Raw genomic sequence first — 16,684 nt, 5'->3', positions numbered from 1 at the left:
GGTTTCGGAGGTTTTTGATGTAATTAATCACATTTTCTATCTGAGAAATATATTTTACACTGATACATTAGTGTTTAGGCTTTTAAAGTATTTTATGAATTATTTGAATTTACTTTAAGGTAAATATCGACTGACCGAAAGCTTAGCTACTATTAAAATGAATTTGCATCTGTCTGGAAGTGTGTGGATAGTTTTTCCAGTTTCTCCAGTTTAGCGATTTGCCTCCAGCGCCTTCACTAAATCTGACTTAAGTGTGCGGTAGATTCTGCCTATTATCTACAATAATTATTTGAATTAATTATATATGTATTATTTACTTGCATTTATTGGTTTTGTTTTATGTATTGTTTGTCAGTCTTGTTCACCATGTCCGGAATGTGCCTGTGACAGAGAGCCATTGTATGTCCCCATGTGGTAGAGAAGCAGAAAGGGATGTTCAGAGAATCTCTCTGTTTTCCCTGTAAAGTATTTGTCTACATATTTATCTGATTTATACCAAATGTTTGTTTGAAAAGTTGGATTTTATGACTATGTAGCCTGTATTGACTGAGATGGTCAAGAAAATGATGAAATATCCACTTAAACGTCTATCTACTTTTTCAGTAAATGTAATGAAATGGAGGCTCTGAAATCATCACACCACTCTTTCTGGTGTTTTTGGTTTGCAATCCAGCATGTATACTCACCCGTGTTTTGAAAGTGAAGCTAAAATGGCTCTTTACTCCAACATTTTGAAATCAAAATGTTTCATAGGAGGCAACCGTACAGAATGTCACCTTTTTATTTGAGGGTATTTTCATACATATCTGATTTACCGTTTTAGAAATGAAGGCACTCGGATGGGACTATATACATAAAGTGCTAAAACAGATATTTATGAAACTCCAACATGCTGGAGTATAGAGCCAAATGTTAAAAAATGTAGCTTCACTGTCCAAGTTCATATGAAGGTGAGTGTATGATATCGGTAAAGTGGACATGTAAATAGTTTGTATTCTGTTAATTTGAATCTATAAAAGCATCTTCTCTTAATTTTATGTCACTTTTGTAATAATCAGCTCTGGACAGGCCATTTGGGTGCGTTCCAGATTATTCATGCCTTTGCAGGTTTCATTGTAGATGGAGAGAGAGCTGACAGATTGCTAAATGTTATGATCCTGTGGTGCAAAGGTGAGGATCTGCTCTCTGTACCATAAAAACTTGGGCCTTATGTAGACACCAGCAGCCCGTGTTACAGTATTCCTTGGGCGCAAAGCCCCCACTATTAGTGGGCAGTGGTGGGAAAAGTACCCAATTTTCGTACTTGAGTCATTTTCTATTAAGGTATATTTACTTTTACTCAAGTGAAAGTCACCCAGTAAAATACAACTTGAGAAATGATTTGGTTTAGATATACTTAAGTATCAAAAGTAAATGTAATTGGTAAAATGTACTTAGGTATCAAAAGTACAGGTATAAATATTGTCAAATTCCTTCTATTAAGCAAACACACATTTTCTAGTTTTTTTTTTTCATTTACGAATATCAAGGAGCACACTCCAACTCTCAGATATAATTTAAAAACTAAGCATGTGTGTAGCGAGTCCGCCAGATCAGAGGCAGTAGGGGTGACCAGGGATGTTCTCTTGATAAGCTTATGAATTAGACCATTTTCCTGTCCTGCTAAGCATTCAAAATGTAGCGAGTACTATTGGGTGTCAGGGAAAATGTATATGGAGTAAAAAGTACATTTTCTTTATGTAGTGAATGTAGTGAAGTAAAATTTGTCAAACATATTCATAGTAAAGTACAGTTACCCCCCAAAACGACCTAATCAGTACTTTAAAGTATTTTTACTTAAGTACTTTACACCACTGCTAGCGGGACAACTCCAATGTATCTGGAATGTCAAACTTGTCCGTTTTCCTTGGGAGACTATTTCTGGAACGCACCCATCAACACTTGGTCATACAACATGAAAATATTCCTTTGGTATTTTATTTGAAGTTTACTATAATTTACATCACTAAAATTATATTATAAATATTTCGATCCCCTCGGCGCAGTCTTGATTTGAATTCATTTACTTTTCGTTGGTTGGATTTGACTGGATGACCCATTTGACTCCGCCCATATTACAGGTCAAATTTTGGGGATTCCCCAACGCGTGGAAGAAAAGTATAAACATATTGTGCTGGCAAACTTAACACCCCCGGCAATAACAAATGTGAATTTACATATACCGAGTTAGCTAGCTACACTTCACCGGCAACACTGCAATCAGGAGTTTCGGGGTAATCAGATCGGAGAAGGTAAGTTAGTCCACGTCCACCACCAAATGATCAGAGCAATCTAGTTTCTAGAGAACATTGCTTGGTTTGTGGCTTATGGGTTTTGTTATACATCATTCAGGTAGCCAATGACTGTGTACGTACTTCTTTGATCAATGAGACTGACTTGAATGGGGGTTATCTAGCAAGGGAGATTGTACGTCGGCATTGTTTTATACCTAGTTAACGTTCGATTGTATTGAAATTATGTACGTTTGTTAGCTATTGCAGTCATCGTAGCAATAACACGGAAGTGAGCCTGTTATGTATGAAAGACAACGTTTTGAACCACACTTAGCATGTTGAGCCCTACCATTCTAATTACTACGAGCTAAGCATTTTGATATGTCTTTGCAATTTGTATTTTATCCTGTTTAACGTTAGATATTAAATACTGTAATGCTTATTTCATCTCATTCTTATCATATTGCATGTTTCTAATGGCTTCTCTCCTTTCAGCCCCGGTTGGCTTTTCTTCCCTGCGTGCTGCTTTGAGGTGCTAGAGAACAACATCATGGCTGATCTGGCGGAGAACGTGTCTCTTCCCCTCAGCCAGGAGTCTTTCGAGGACCTGTGGAAAATGAATTTGAACCTGATGTAAGAAAAAACGTGCAGTATTACAATTGAATTAATCGGATACTGAAATATGTTTTGTTTCTGCCTCAGTTTTGTCTCTCCATCATCAGGGTTATGACCATTTGTGAGTGTAGACATAAGCAAAGCAGCTGTTGCTATCCCCATCAGCTCCAAAGTTTCGACAATCTGAATTGTTGAATTGTGGCATGATCAATGTCTGCATTTGGTTGTTTTAAAGTCTCTCTCTCTCTCTCTCTCATATCAGGGCAGTTCAACCACCTGTAACCGAGTCTTGGGTGGGATATGATAATGTACGTTTCACTGCAGCAAGTAATTTTTCCTTGTGCATGTTATTTCTATGTACTATTCAGCCAGTTATTTTAATGTCTCAAGTTACAATTTCGTTGTTGCTGGAAACAAATGTTGGGCTCTCCATTGCAGTGCACTATTTACCTAACCTTCTTTTTAGGTATTGCTCTGATACCATTCGTTGAATTAAGAAAGACATACTTCTCTTACATGCAGTTCATGATGGAGGCCCCTCTCCAGGTGGAATTTGATCCGAGTCTGTTTGAGGTGTCTGCAACGGAGCCTGCACCCCAGCCCTCCATTTCTACCCTGGACACTGGCTCGCCACCTACCTCCACCGTACCAACCACCTCTGACTACCCCGGGGCCCTGGGGTTCCAGCTACGTTTCCTCCAGTCCAGCACAGCCAAGTCTGTCACTTGCACAGTAAGTCTAAGGGATTTGACACCCTCACCTATATATCTAGGGCCTTTAAAATATTTCAATTTTATTTTTTATTTTATTTTTTCACAAACATAATAGGACTTTTTTCCTTAAAGACTTCTGATTTCCCCCCCCAGTTTTTTTTCAGGTTTTCACAAAAAAAATCACACTTTTTCATAGGAACAAAATTGGTCCATGACCACTTTTGATGACTGGGAAAAAATATTCTGTACTGCATGTATGTGGCAAAACAAATGCCCACCTGATTGATAGGCAATTCATCATGATGTTCTTCTGCCAAGTAGGCCTACTTTGCAGTCAACAGTTAATTGAAACTTTTTTTGGGGGGGGGTCTTTAGTTTTGGCATTCTAACCATTTACACATTTTCCCTAGCCATTACTACTTCAGAAAGTTGCTGGAAATGAGAATCACTGATTCATTATTTTCATGAGTTATGAGAAACTAGTCCAGTTTACCACTGCCTGGTATGACAACTGCTCAGCCTTCGACCGCAAGGCACTACAGAGGGTAGTGCGTACGTCCCAGTTAACCCACTGTTCCTAGGCTGTCATTGTAAATAAGAATTTGTTCCTAACTGACGTGCCTAGTTAAACTAAGATAATTGGGGCCAAGCTTCCTGCCATCCAGGACTTCTATACCATGCCGTGTCAGAAGAAGGCAATACGATTGGCTGCAGCTACCCTAGTCATAGACTGTTCTCTCTGCTACCACATGGCAAGCGGTACCGGAGCGCCAAGTCTATGTCCAAAAGGCTTCTTAACAGCTTTAAAAAAATAAATCTTAAAGCATTGTGGTTTAAGTGCTTGTAAGTAAGCATTTCACTGTAAGGTCTACCTGTTGTATTTGGCGCATGTGACACAACATTTAGATTTGATACATTTCCCCCCTTGTCTTTCTGTTACCAATTTGGTAACAGAATGATGCATTTTAATCACTTAATAAATCATAAACTAAATTGTTATTAGTGGAAACGGTAACTAATTATTTTGTTTTACTTTACGTGTTACTTCTGTGAACTTTCATTGTCCCTCATGAGGGAGAGATTTGAAAATATCTTCAAAATATGGGGGTTTTTGGTAACAGAATGACTACACTAGGCAATATTTCTTAAACCTACAGAAGGCAAAACATTTCAGCAAAACTAAATATAAACGTTTATTAGTTGTCAGGGGTCTTTTCACTTCAACATTGTGTATGTATTTCATCGGCAAACTGCTTGCCCACACAACGCCGTAAACAAGGTCTGCGTTTGTGATGACTGTTGGATGTACTGACAAACTCAATTAAAACAACGTTGGAGGCGGCTTATGGTAGAGAAATTAATATTTTATTCTCTGGCAACCGCTCTAGTGAACATACCTGCCGCCAGCATGCCAATTGTACGCTTCCTCAACTTGGGACATCTATGTGACAACTGCACATTTTGTGTGGCATTTTTTTTCCCCAGCACAAGGTGCACCTGTGTAATTGTCATGCTGTTTAATTAGCTTCTTAATGTGCCACACCTGTCATGTGGATGGATTATCTTGACAAAGAAGAAATTACTGATTTATGCACAACATTTGAGAGACAAGCTTTTTGTGCATTCGGAAAACATTTTGTTTTTATTTCAGTTCATGAAACATGGAACCAACACTTTACATGTTGCATTTATATTTTTGTTCAGTGTTTAAGAGATTATGGGTTTTTGTGAAATAAAATCTGAAAAAGACTTCAAATGAAATTAAGTTTAATTTGAAATATGTGAAACATTAGCATAAACGTCTTCTACTACAATGTTACTGATGTTGGTATCAAAGTTGTACAATGTAACTCATTGTATTCAGGCATTGTAAATGTGATGGGAGCTATATCACTTACTTTATAATGGTACATTTGTAATGTGGCGGCTAAAAAACGTAATATTAATAATGCCTAACATTGTACTGTCGTAAAACATAATACTTTCACTGGAATGTTTTAATAAAGCATAGTAAGCATAAGGTTTAAATGGCAATGGTAAAGTTTGCCTGTGAGGACATGTCTTGACTTGCCTCAAAACAGGGCTGGGGGAGGGGTTTCAGTCCTGGCCATATGAACTGGGGGAGCAGCTTGATAAGCAGGGCTGGGGGAGGGGTTTCAGTCCTGGCCATATGAACTGGGGGAGCAGTTTGATCGCTCTACAGAATATTTAAACCTGGACTCATTCATAATCTGAAGAGTATATCAGGAGAGGAGTGATGTTTATTTGGAGGATGCTGGGCTGTCACAGCAGCCTTGAGTTTTAATACAGTTGATAAGAATCAAGAGGACTTTATACAGAAGGTAAAGAGATTCCTCTTTTGTCCAAACTACTTGTAATGGTCAAATTTCCTTCACTAATTAGATCTCAACTAAGTGCTCAGAAATAACTACATTTTCTACTCTCCGACGCTTCAAAGGGGACTTGGAAAGGTTCAGGGCAGAGTCAGACAAGAACAATGGGGAATCGGATTTACTTTGTGAATTTTGGACATGTATACATGATAATTTTGTGAGTTCAATCAAACTATCAGAAAAATAGAAGTTCGTTAGGCCTACTCATCTTGTTGGCTGACAAAGTAAATGTGGACAGTTCTTTCAATATCTTCAATATGCACCTCGGAATCCGAGAATATGTACCTCGGAATTGGAGAATATGCACCTCGGAATTGGATGAGGACACACGCCGTTTGGATCCAGTGACCAAATTTTGTATGGTGAAGTTTGTATGTTGTTGCCATAATATCTACCACACTGGGATTAGAACAATGCTGACAGGTTAAACAAAGCCCTATATATTGTTTTTGATTTAACAAACTCTTTCTCTCTCCAGTACTCGCCAGACCTGAACAAGTTGTTCTGCCAGTTGGCGAAGACTTGTCCAGTTCAGATCGTGGTGGACCACCCTCCTCCTCCTGGGGCAGTGGTACGAGCCCTGGCCATCTATAAGAAGCTGAGTGACGTGGCTGACGTGGTGAGACGCTGCCCTCACCACCAGAGCACCAGCGAGAACAATGAAGGTACACAACACAGCGGGAAAGGCTATTCTTACCCATACTAAAACATGTTAGATTGATCTAGAATGTGCTTTGATGCAGTATAGAGGGTCCACACTATAAAAGGAGTTTAAACGTCATTTTATACTTACACTTGTTGCCTATTGAATGAGTAACGCAAATGTTTTGACTGGTAGGATATCCTCAGTGTGTCGCTTAATACTCGTGTTTTCTGTGCCTTAGGTCCTGCACCGCGAGGTCACCTGGTCAGAGTTGAGGGGAACCAGCGATCAGAGTATATGGAGGATGGTAACACTCTGAGACAGAGCGTGCTCGTGCCCTATGAGCCTCCTCAGGTAGGTCCCATACACTACTGTTGTGTGTGTGAGTTGGGGCTGACCCCATTTAGTTGATTAAACGATTGTTTGGTCTGTTGGTCGACCGAGATTTCTTTAGTCAAGCAGTTGCAAATGTCATTTAATTTTTTCGTGGTGCACAAGACACCCGTCTGATTTGCACCTGCCTCTGGACTAATCCCATTGCAGAGGCCACAGGGATGGCACAGTCACTCTTAAGACAGGTGTGTCAAACGCATTCAGTGGAAGGCCTAGTGTCTGCAGGTTTGAGTTTTTTTCCCTTTCAATTAAACCCTAGGCAATCAGGTGTGGGGAGTTCCTGACTAATTTAGTGAGCCTAATTCATCAATCAGTGCAAGGGAGGAGCGAAAACCTGCTTACACTCGGCTCTCTGGAATGAGTTTGACACCTGTGCTCTAAGACGTGCTACTGAAATTGTAAATGGTTATGTTATATGAGGATAATGGTTCACTAATAAACATTAATTTATAACATGAACTTTCTCCCGTGATGGATAGCGGTCGCTGTCCTCTGTTCTAGAACTTAATCATCCGTGCGCCGTTCCCTATATGTTGCTATGTGCAAAATAGTTAAGTAAACCAGCATATTGGTGTTGAGAACAATGCGTTGGAGGCAGCAGTGGAGTGAGGAGACGAGAAAATGTCCCTTGCCTTAATTGTCTAAGATAATTAAGTCGGTTCACACGCTCCTAAGTTAAGTCTGTAATCAATAGCCTAACTGTTAAACGTGCCTGGCTTTATAAATCATCCAAACAGAAATAAGACAGATCCTGCTTCTGTTTCCAGTTTGAGTGTTTTTTTTAATAGACGACTGATTCCATTGAGCACCAAGCCTCACGCAACCACAAAATGTTGGATAAAGCATTTTCACAAATTCGCCTATTTTTTTTTTATCTTTAAAAAGTCTAAATCTATGTAATATAGCCTACACCTTCACAATAAATCCATGATTTATTTTAGATGGGTCTAAAGAAACATGATATGAGGAAAATGTAGTCTATTTCAGAAGAACAGAATAGCATACTCTGAGTCGTCCTGGTCTGGCTAGGCCATATGGCTGTAATACACTAGTTCATTTAACAGACAAGATTTGCTTAGAATTCCATGACATTGTTTTGTTGTATGAAGAATACAATTGAACAAAGATTAATAAAATACAAATTATATTTTCTCAATGATTTGAGGGAGTGCACATGTGGCTATTCATTGAGCGGTTAACAAAGAAATATGTATTCCTATATGCTTAATTTAGTTATTAATGTAACTTTAGTTCTACAAACGTTGGGCTATATGTTTTGATTTTAATGCATTGTAAGGCTGCTTGAACTCTGATTTTGAAAAAAGTCACTTGAAAGGCATCAGCTCTGCTTTGTTGTTTTTGCGCAGACTGTATACACTTTCTGTCTCTCATTCACAATTTGAGAAGCAGATTTCCCGGGCAGAATCCCCTTTGTGGCCATAATGCACCCTAAAAAAAAAATCATGCCTTTTGTGGCCCTTCTCCCTGAGTGCTGCCTGCAATGAAGCACCTCACTCACACGTCTCTCTATCACACGATCGGGTCTTTCTCACAGGCTACAAGTGAAGACAGACACATCAGGGACTTAACTGCGCACGTCCTTATCCAATTCTGAGGTGCATATTGAAGATATTGGAAGAACCGTCCACATTTATTTTTCGTCAACTAACAAGATGAGTAGGGCTAACGAACAGCAAAAGCACTAGCCTATGCCAATCTACTATCCCCCATAGTACAGAAGTTGACATTCAATTCTGTGCAAAATAAATATTCTAAACATCGTCTGGGACAGTTAATAGAACCACTAGCATCAAACAACTTTTTTACTCAGTGAGGCTGACGCAACAGATCAACAGACTATTAGGCTACTTCATATTATAAGCGCAGCTATGCGCACACGGCAGTAGGCCATAAGCACAAATGTTCCATATATAATTCACAAGTGAAAGGCTAGTATTGTCACCCATCAGACTATTCTTGATTTAATCTTGTCTTTACATATACTAAATAATATATGTGAAATTCGTTTTGATTTAGAATGGACCTTTATCGTGCACCTGTCTCGAAGCAGGCGAAAAATACATGTAATCTATGCACTAAAATAGTGAATGGAGGACGCTTTTCCTGTTCATTTTCATGCTAGCCAGGTAGGTTACCCTCCTGTTGTATCAAATCAAATGTTATTTGTCACATACACATGGTTAGTGCGAGTGTAGCGAAATGCTTGTGCTTCTAGTTCCGACAATGCAGTAATAACCAACAAGTAATCTAGCTAACAATTCCAAAACTACTACCTTATAGACAGACACAAGTGTAAGGGGATAAAGAATATGTACATAAAGATATGAGTGAGTGATGGTACAGAGCGGCATAGGCAAGATACAGTAGATGGTATTGAGTGCAGTATATACATATGAGATGAGTATGTAAACAAAGTGGCATAGTTAAAGTGGCTAGTGATACATGTATTACATAAGGATGCAGTAGATGATATAGAGTACAGTATATACGTATACATATGAGATGAATAATGTAGGGTATGTAAACATTATATTAGGTAGCATTGTTTAAAGTGGCTAGTGATATATTTTACATCAATTCCCATTATTAAAGTGGCTGGAGTTGAGTCAGTGTGTTGGCAGCAGCCACTCAATGTTAGTGGTGGCTGTTTAACAGTCTGATGGCCTTGAGATAGAAGCTGTTTTTCAGTCTCACGGTCCCAGCTTTGATGCACCTGTACTGACCTCGCCTTCTGGATGATAGCGGGGTGAACAGTCAGTGGCTCGGGTGGTTGCGGTCCTTGATGATCTTTATGGCCTTCCTGTGACATCGGGTGGTGTAGGTGTCCTGGAGGGCAGGTAGTTTACCCCCGGTGATGCGTTGTGCAGACCTCACTACCCTCTGGAGAGCCTTACGGTTGTGGCCGGAGCAGTTGCCGTACCAGGCGGTGATACAGCCCGACAGGATGCTCTCGATTGTGCATCTGTAGAGGTTTGTGAGTGCTTTTGGTGACAAGCCAAATTTCTTCAGCCTCCTGAGGTTGAAGAGGCGCTGCTGCGCCTTCTTCACGATGCTGTCTGTGTGGGTGGACCAATTCAGTTTGTCTGTGATGTGTACGCCGAGGAACTTAACTTACTACCCTCTCCACTACTGTTCCATTGATGTGGATAGGGGGGTGTTCCCTCTGCTGTTTCCTGAAGTCCACAATCATCTCCTTAGTTTTGTTGACGTTGAGTGTGAGGTTATTTTCCTGACATCACACTCCGAGGGCCCTCACCTCCTCCCTGTAGGCCGTCTCTTCGTTGTTGGTAATCAAGCCTACCACTGTTGTGTCGTCCGCAAACTTGATGATTGAGTTGGAGGCGTGCGTGGCCACGCAGTCGTGGGTGAACAGGGAGTACAGGAGAGGGCTCAGAACGCACCCTTGTGGGGCCCCAGTGTTGAGGATCAGCGGGGTGGAGATGTTGTTGCCTGCCCTCACCACCTGGGGGCGGCCCGTCAGGAAGTCCAGTACCCAGTTGCACAGGGCGGGGTCGAGACCCAGGGTCTTGAGCTTGATGACGAGCTTGGAGGGCACTATGGTGTTAAATTCCGAGCTGTAGTCGATGAACAGCATTCTCACATAGGTATTCCTCTTGTCCAGATGGGTTAGTGCAGTGTGGTTGAGATTGCATCGTCTGTGGACCTATTTGGGCAGTAAGCAAATTGGAGTGGGTCTAGGGTGTCAGGTAGGGTGGAGGTGATGGGGTCCTTGACTAGTCTCTCAAAGCACTTCATGATGACGGAAGTGAGTGCTACGGGGCGGTAGTCATTTAGCTCAGTTACCTTAGCTTTCTTGGGAACAGGAACAATGGTGGCCCTCTTGAAGCATGTGGGAACAACGGACTGGGATAGGGATTGATTGAATATGTCCGTAAACACACCAGCCATCTGGTCTGCGCATGCTCTGAGGGCGCGGCTGGGGATGCCGTCTGGGCCTGCAGCCTTGCGATGGTTGACACGTTTAAATGTTTTCCTCACGTCGGCTGCAGTGAAGGAGAGTCCGCATGTTTTAGTTGCGGGCAGTGTTCAGTGGCACTGTATTGTCCTCAAAGCGGGCAAAAAAGTTATTTAGTCTGCCTGGGAGCAAGACATCCTGGTCCGTGACAGTGCTGGTTTTCTTTTTGTAATCCGTGATTGACTGTAGACCCTGCCACATACCTCTTGTGTCTGAGCCGTTGAATTGAGATTCTACTTTGTCTCTATACTGACGCTTAGCTTGTTTGATTGCCTTGCGGAGGGAATAGTTACACTGTTTGTATTCGGTCATGTTTCCAGTCACCTTGCCCTGATTAAAAGCAGTGGTTCGCGCTTTCAGTTTCACGCGAATGCTGCCATCAATCCACGGTTTCTGGTTTGGGAATGTTTTAATCGTTGCTATGGGAACGACATCTTCAACGCACGTTCTAATGAACTCGCACACCGAATCAGCGTATTCGTCAATGTTGTCTGACGCAATACGGAACATATCCCAGTCCACGTGATGGAAGCAGTCTTGGAGTGTGGAATCAGATTGGTCGGACCAGCGTTGAACAGACCTCAGCGCGGGAGCTTCTTGTTTTAGTGTCTGTCTGTAGGCAGGGATCAACAAAATGGAGTCGTGGTCAGCTTTTCTGAAAGGAGGGCGGGGCAGGGCCTTATATGCGTCGCGGAAGTTGGAATAGCAATGATCCAATGTTTTTCCCGCCCTGGTTGCGCAATCGATATGCTGATAAAATTTAGGGAGTCTTGTTTTCAGATTAGCCTTGTTAAAATCCCCAGCTACAATGAATGCAGCCTCCGGATATATGTATTCCAGTTTGCAAAGAGTCAAATAAAGTTCGTTCCGAGCCATCGATGTGTCTGCTTGGGGGGGAATATATACGGCTGTGATTATAATCGAAGAGAATTCCCATATAAGCAATGTGCTTAATATTAGGAAAGTTAAGAAATAAATATAGTAGGCCTAGCCTATAGAAAGCTGATGAAATCCTCCTCTATTTAGTAGAGGCCATCACCCTGTTTTCTCGCTCAATTCCATAGCCTATAGAAATGTTGCGCAACATGAGCTCATGGGCTCTCATGAAGTGTTTGATTAGGTTTTTGATCACATTTGCATTGATGTCAGAGTGATTAGAGGGACAATAGAGTGCTGAGTACCAGGTAGTTAGCAAGTTTGGTTGGCTACTAATGACAATCCGCAGCATCAGAGCTTGGAGAAGCCTAATTACTGCGACTAATCAGTCATGTGAAATTTGACAGCCTTCATGACTCGTGACTGCCAGTGTGGGGGTAATACGGTCACCGCGACAGCCCTAGTTGACACTCAACTAAAACCTAATATTGTGCAAGCCATTTTTGCATGCATTCGAGTTCTGGAGGGGCCGTGCAGATGTGCAAGATCAGGAATAGGCCACCTACCTCTCATTGGTCACTCCAGGAAGCAGCTCGCAGTTTGGCTAGGCTACAGATATTGCCTGGGGTTGTTCGGCATGCAAAATGACTTGTAGATCAATGAATGTCAACGTAGTTACATCCATAGGGGAGGCATCAGTTGTTACGAAGGATGAGAGGTATTTTTGGAAGGTAGATAAAAGGTTATGAGCATATACATTTTGTGAACCGATGATTGATAACGTTTGAATGGATTTTCTGACCGATGCATGCTACATTTGGATCGGTAGCACTTTGTATAATTAACATTTGAACTGGTGACTGATGCGTATCGGTGAAACGTTACATCCTGTGTGTGTGTGTGTGCAAAAGTATGTGGCCACCCCTTCAAATGAGTGGATTCTGTTATTTCAGCCACACCCGTTGCTGATAGGTGTATAAAATCGAGCACACCACCATGCAATCGCTAGACAAACATTGGCAGTAGAATTGCCAGTACTGAACAGCTTAGTGACTTTCAACATGGCATTCATCCTTAAAAGTGACTGAAGTTTGCCTGGATGATCATTAAGACTCTGGGAAGGATGTTCGATGGACAGAAGTCAAAAGTATAACTTTTTGGACGACACATGTCCCATTATGCCTGCCAAAAACCAAACACTGCATTACACAGTAAGAACCTTGCACCAAAGGTCAACGACTTGCCTTAATAGAATGAACCACTAATTCTGCTCTGTATCAGAGAATTCTACAGGAGAATGTCAGTCCATCCGTCTGTGAGCTGAAGAGCAGCTGGGTCATGCATGATCCAAAACGCACAATCAAGTCGACATGAAAATGGCTAAAAAGCAACACTTTTAGTTTTGGAATGGCCTAGTCAAAGTCTCCAGACCTAATCCCAATGGTAGGACTTGAAACGAGCAGTTCATGCTTGCAAACCCACATGTCGCTGCGTTAAAGCAGTTCTGCATGGAAGAGTGGGCCAATATTCCTCCACAGTGACATGAGCGACTGGTTAACATCGAAAGGAAGTGTATGGTTGGAGTCATTGTAGCTAAAGGTGGCACAACCAGTTGCGTGTAAGGGGGCACTTACTTTCTCACCCAAGGGTATTGGGTGTTGCATAAATTTGTTTATGTAAGTGTTATTAGTTCATTCGGGTTCCCTTTATCTAATATTAGGTTTTGGTTGAAGATCTAACATTCTGCTTCAAAAATATGCAGAAGTAGAGAGGATCAGAGAGGGGGCAAATACTTTTTCACAGCACTGTATATGTTTTGTATGAGGGAGCGTGTGTTTGGGGGTGTCCATCAGTCACAGCTGTCTCTCTATCTGGTTTCCCAGGTGGGATCAGAGTGTACCACTGTGCTCTACAACTTCATGTGCAACAGCTCCTGTATGGGAGGGATGAACCGCAGACCCATCCTCACCATCATCACCCTGGAGACACAGGAGTGAGTGTCATCTAATCATCCATTTTAGACTGTTGCTCCATTGATTGTCTTTGATTTGTCTTCTCTACCTGCCTGTCTCTCCTCTGCAGGGTTTTGTCTCAGTTCCATTTACATTCAGTCATTGTTGCTTTTCTAATTAGTAAAATGTATCATTTGACTGAATTAAAATAGAATTGACCCCAACCCTGGTCCTGGGTTGATCCCCAACTAATGTCTTGTCATAGTATGACAGTGATGGGAACTTCCTCTCCCGTTCTGCAGTGGGCAGCTCCTGGGTCGGCGCTCCTTTGAGGTGCGTGTGTGTGCCTGTCCTGGTCGAGACAGGAAGACAGAGGAGATCAACCTGAAGAAGCAGCAGGAGACAATCCTGGAGACCAAGACCAAGCCTGCCCAGGGAATCAAACGTGGTAATTGATCCTGACAATCTTAAAGCGGTGGTCTTGGGGTTGGGATGAACATAAAATGGCAAAAAGAAAGATGCCAGATCTTTGGACATTGGACTTTAAAGTTGTATGATGGCCGATAAAGGTTGACATTGACCTATGACCCTGAGTGTGAGCAGTTCCTCATCGTGTGTGTCATGTTTGTGTTCTTCTAAGCTATGAAGGAGACCTCCCTGCCTGCCCCTCAGCCTGAGGCCAGTAAGAAGACCAAGTCCTCCCCTGCTGTGAGTGACGATGAGATCTACACTCTTCAGGTAACTGCTCAGAGAACAGACCAATGGAAGTTTGTCTCGTCCCCTTCAGAGATGCCTAGTCACTAGTCTGCTGTTGGCTGTTTGTGTATACTGTATGTAACTGGGCTCATCTGCCCATCCAGATTCGAGGGAAGGAAAAATATGAGATGCTGAAGAAGTTCAATGACAGTCTTGAACTGAGTGAGTTGGTGCCTGTTGCCGACGCTGACAAATACCGTCAGAAACGGTGAGTTCACTCACTTCTCTGACACACATCCTCGCTTTCTCCCGCTCTCTTTCCCTTATGCAACATTACAATTCTCCCTTTTGTGCATTTGGCTCTCTCGTGTGTGTGTGTGTGTGTGTGTGTGTGTGGGTCGTTTCCTATCCGAGTCTTATTCAAATGAAACATTGAATCCCCTACAGCCTCACCAAGAGAGTTGCCAAACGGGACTTCGGAGTGGGGCCGAAGAAAGGGAAGAAACTACTGGTGAAGGAGGAGAAGAGCGACTCTGACTGAGAAGGAGAGCGAGTCGTTCCATGTCATTTCAGCAAGCCATGACACCCACCATCTGATTGTTCTGACATTGTTTCTGTCATTAGAAACAGGTAAGATTGGCATTCCTAAAACATTTTGTTGATATGTACATTTTATCTTGGAGAAATTAAGCTTATTGATTGCACCCAAGTTGGCCATTTTTTCATTGATAGGATTCAGATATTTAAGAAATATAGTACCCAACATCAGATTTGGCTAAAACCTCTTCCTACCAATGAGTAAGACATGATGAATCCCAAAATAAATGTCAAACGCCACCTAAATGTCAAACGCCCACCCCCAACATCCAGTATACAGTTTCAGTTCTGTTTGACAAGTAGTATGGAGCTCTATATTGTGTTATCTGAATCCTATTAAAATTGCCAATTTGGGTGCAATCAATTAACTTAATTTCTCAGATTAAATTATATTTCAACAAAATGTTTCAGGAATGCTAATCATATCTGTTACCAACTACAGAATTGATTTCAGAACAATCTCAGATGGTGAATGTTAATTCTCTTTCTTGTGCTTTTTGAGGTGGAACAACCAGAGAGAGAATTAACCCGTTATGCTTTCTGTTCTGCCAAGTAACCTTCCTTTCTATTGATTGAGGGAATGCAAGTACGGTGAACTGTTGATGCTTGCAGCTTACTAGCCTTATGTTAGCAAGCTGTTTTAGGTCTCTTAAGTGCAGGTTGAGGTTATTTTTCTGTCATGCTTATGGGCAGCTTTGGTGCGCACATCAGTTGGTTGGTGGCCTATGCAGATCCTGAATCTCTGTTCTAGTTTTATGCTTTTTGTAGAATTGTGAAATGATCTACTTTTCTATATAGTACGTGCATTTCCCTGGGTTCTCTGCGCTGTACATTTAGCTAACAACCTAGCATGGCCATCACTCAGTCATTTTTGCATATGAAGGAAAAGTATGTATTGGAGTACAGGGGCCTGACTGTGGTTCATAACTGATGATGTTTAGTTAGTGAGGCCTATTGATAAGATCCTTACTTGAATAATGGGTGAGTGCTTCAACTGAACATCTACCTCCCAAGTCATTTTATATTGTGAACTGTAAAGTTGAGTATTTTTGTCCTGCCACTGCCTATACGTGTCTAGCTCAACATGTCTGTTCTGCGAAACCCCTTTATACCATGACGTATGTTTTGGTAGTGTCTTAAGAGGGTAGCTGATTTGGTCCTGTGTGCCTAGAACAAGTTTGGAGTAGAGAACCTTCTACTGTTCTGCCAAATAGACTCCCCTCACTGGTAGATGCTTGCTGTTTTCAGAACAGGAGTTTGTAAGACACTGCAGAAATCTAGTAAAAAAGTGTTAATTGCAGCCTTAGGTGGATATTTTTTAAGGTCCAATTTTTGATAACTTTTTTGTACCCTTTTTAATTTTTGTTAAGAGGAAGAGTATACACACCAGAATATCTACCAAACAAACGCTTTATTACATTGCAACAGAAAAACATGGACTTTTTGATAAAATGATTAAAGAAAAAAAGACGTTTCAATGTTTGGCTTTGTGTGATTTATTGTATGAACCGATGATGTGTTAGTAAGTGTGACAGC

At 41.6% G+C, this 16,684-nt stretch overlaps 1 protein-coding gene across 2 annotated transcripts; it reads left to right on the top strand.

Moving 5' to 3' along the window:
* The first annotated feature begins 2,054 nt into the window (after positions 1-2,054).
* On the top strand, positions 2,055-16,626 carry tp53 (tumor protein p53). 2 transcript variants are annotated; one of them, XM_020464525.2, is made up of 11 exons: positions 2,055-2,291; positions 2,769-2,906; positions 3,151-3,196; positions 3,411-3,620; positions 6,473-6,659; positions 6,879-6,991; positions 13,787-13,896; positions 14,158-14,303; positions 14,496-14,593; positions 14,716-14,819; positions 14,999-16,626. In XM_020464525.2, exons 2-11 carry the CDS (start codon positions 2,824-2,826, stop codon positions 15,090-15,092), a joined length of 1,191 nt encoding a protein of 396 aa, XP_020320114.1. In that variant the 5' UTR covers positions 2,055-2,291; positions 2,769-2,823; the 3' UTR covers positions 15,093-16,626. The 2 variants fall into 2 exon arrangements, with proteins under 2 accessions (XP_020320114.1, XP_031663410.1); XM_031807550.1 differs by lacking the exon at positions 2,055-2,291 and adding an exon at positions 2,384-2,406.
* The last annotated feature ends 58 nt before the right edge of the window (positions 16,627-16,684 follow it).

Source organism: Oncorhynchus kisutch, linkage group LG28 (assembly GCF_002021735.2).
Source record: "Oncorhynchus kisutch isolate 150728-3 linkage group LG28, Okis_V2, whole genome shotgun sequence".
NCBI classification, from domain to species: Eukaryota; Metazoa; Chordata; class Actinopteri; order Salmoniformes; family Salmonidae; genus Oncorhynchus; species Oncorhynchus kisutch.
This window is presented reverse-complemented; position numbering and strand designations above follow the sequence as displayed.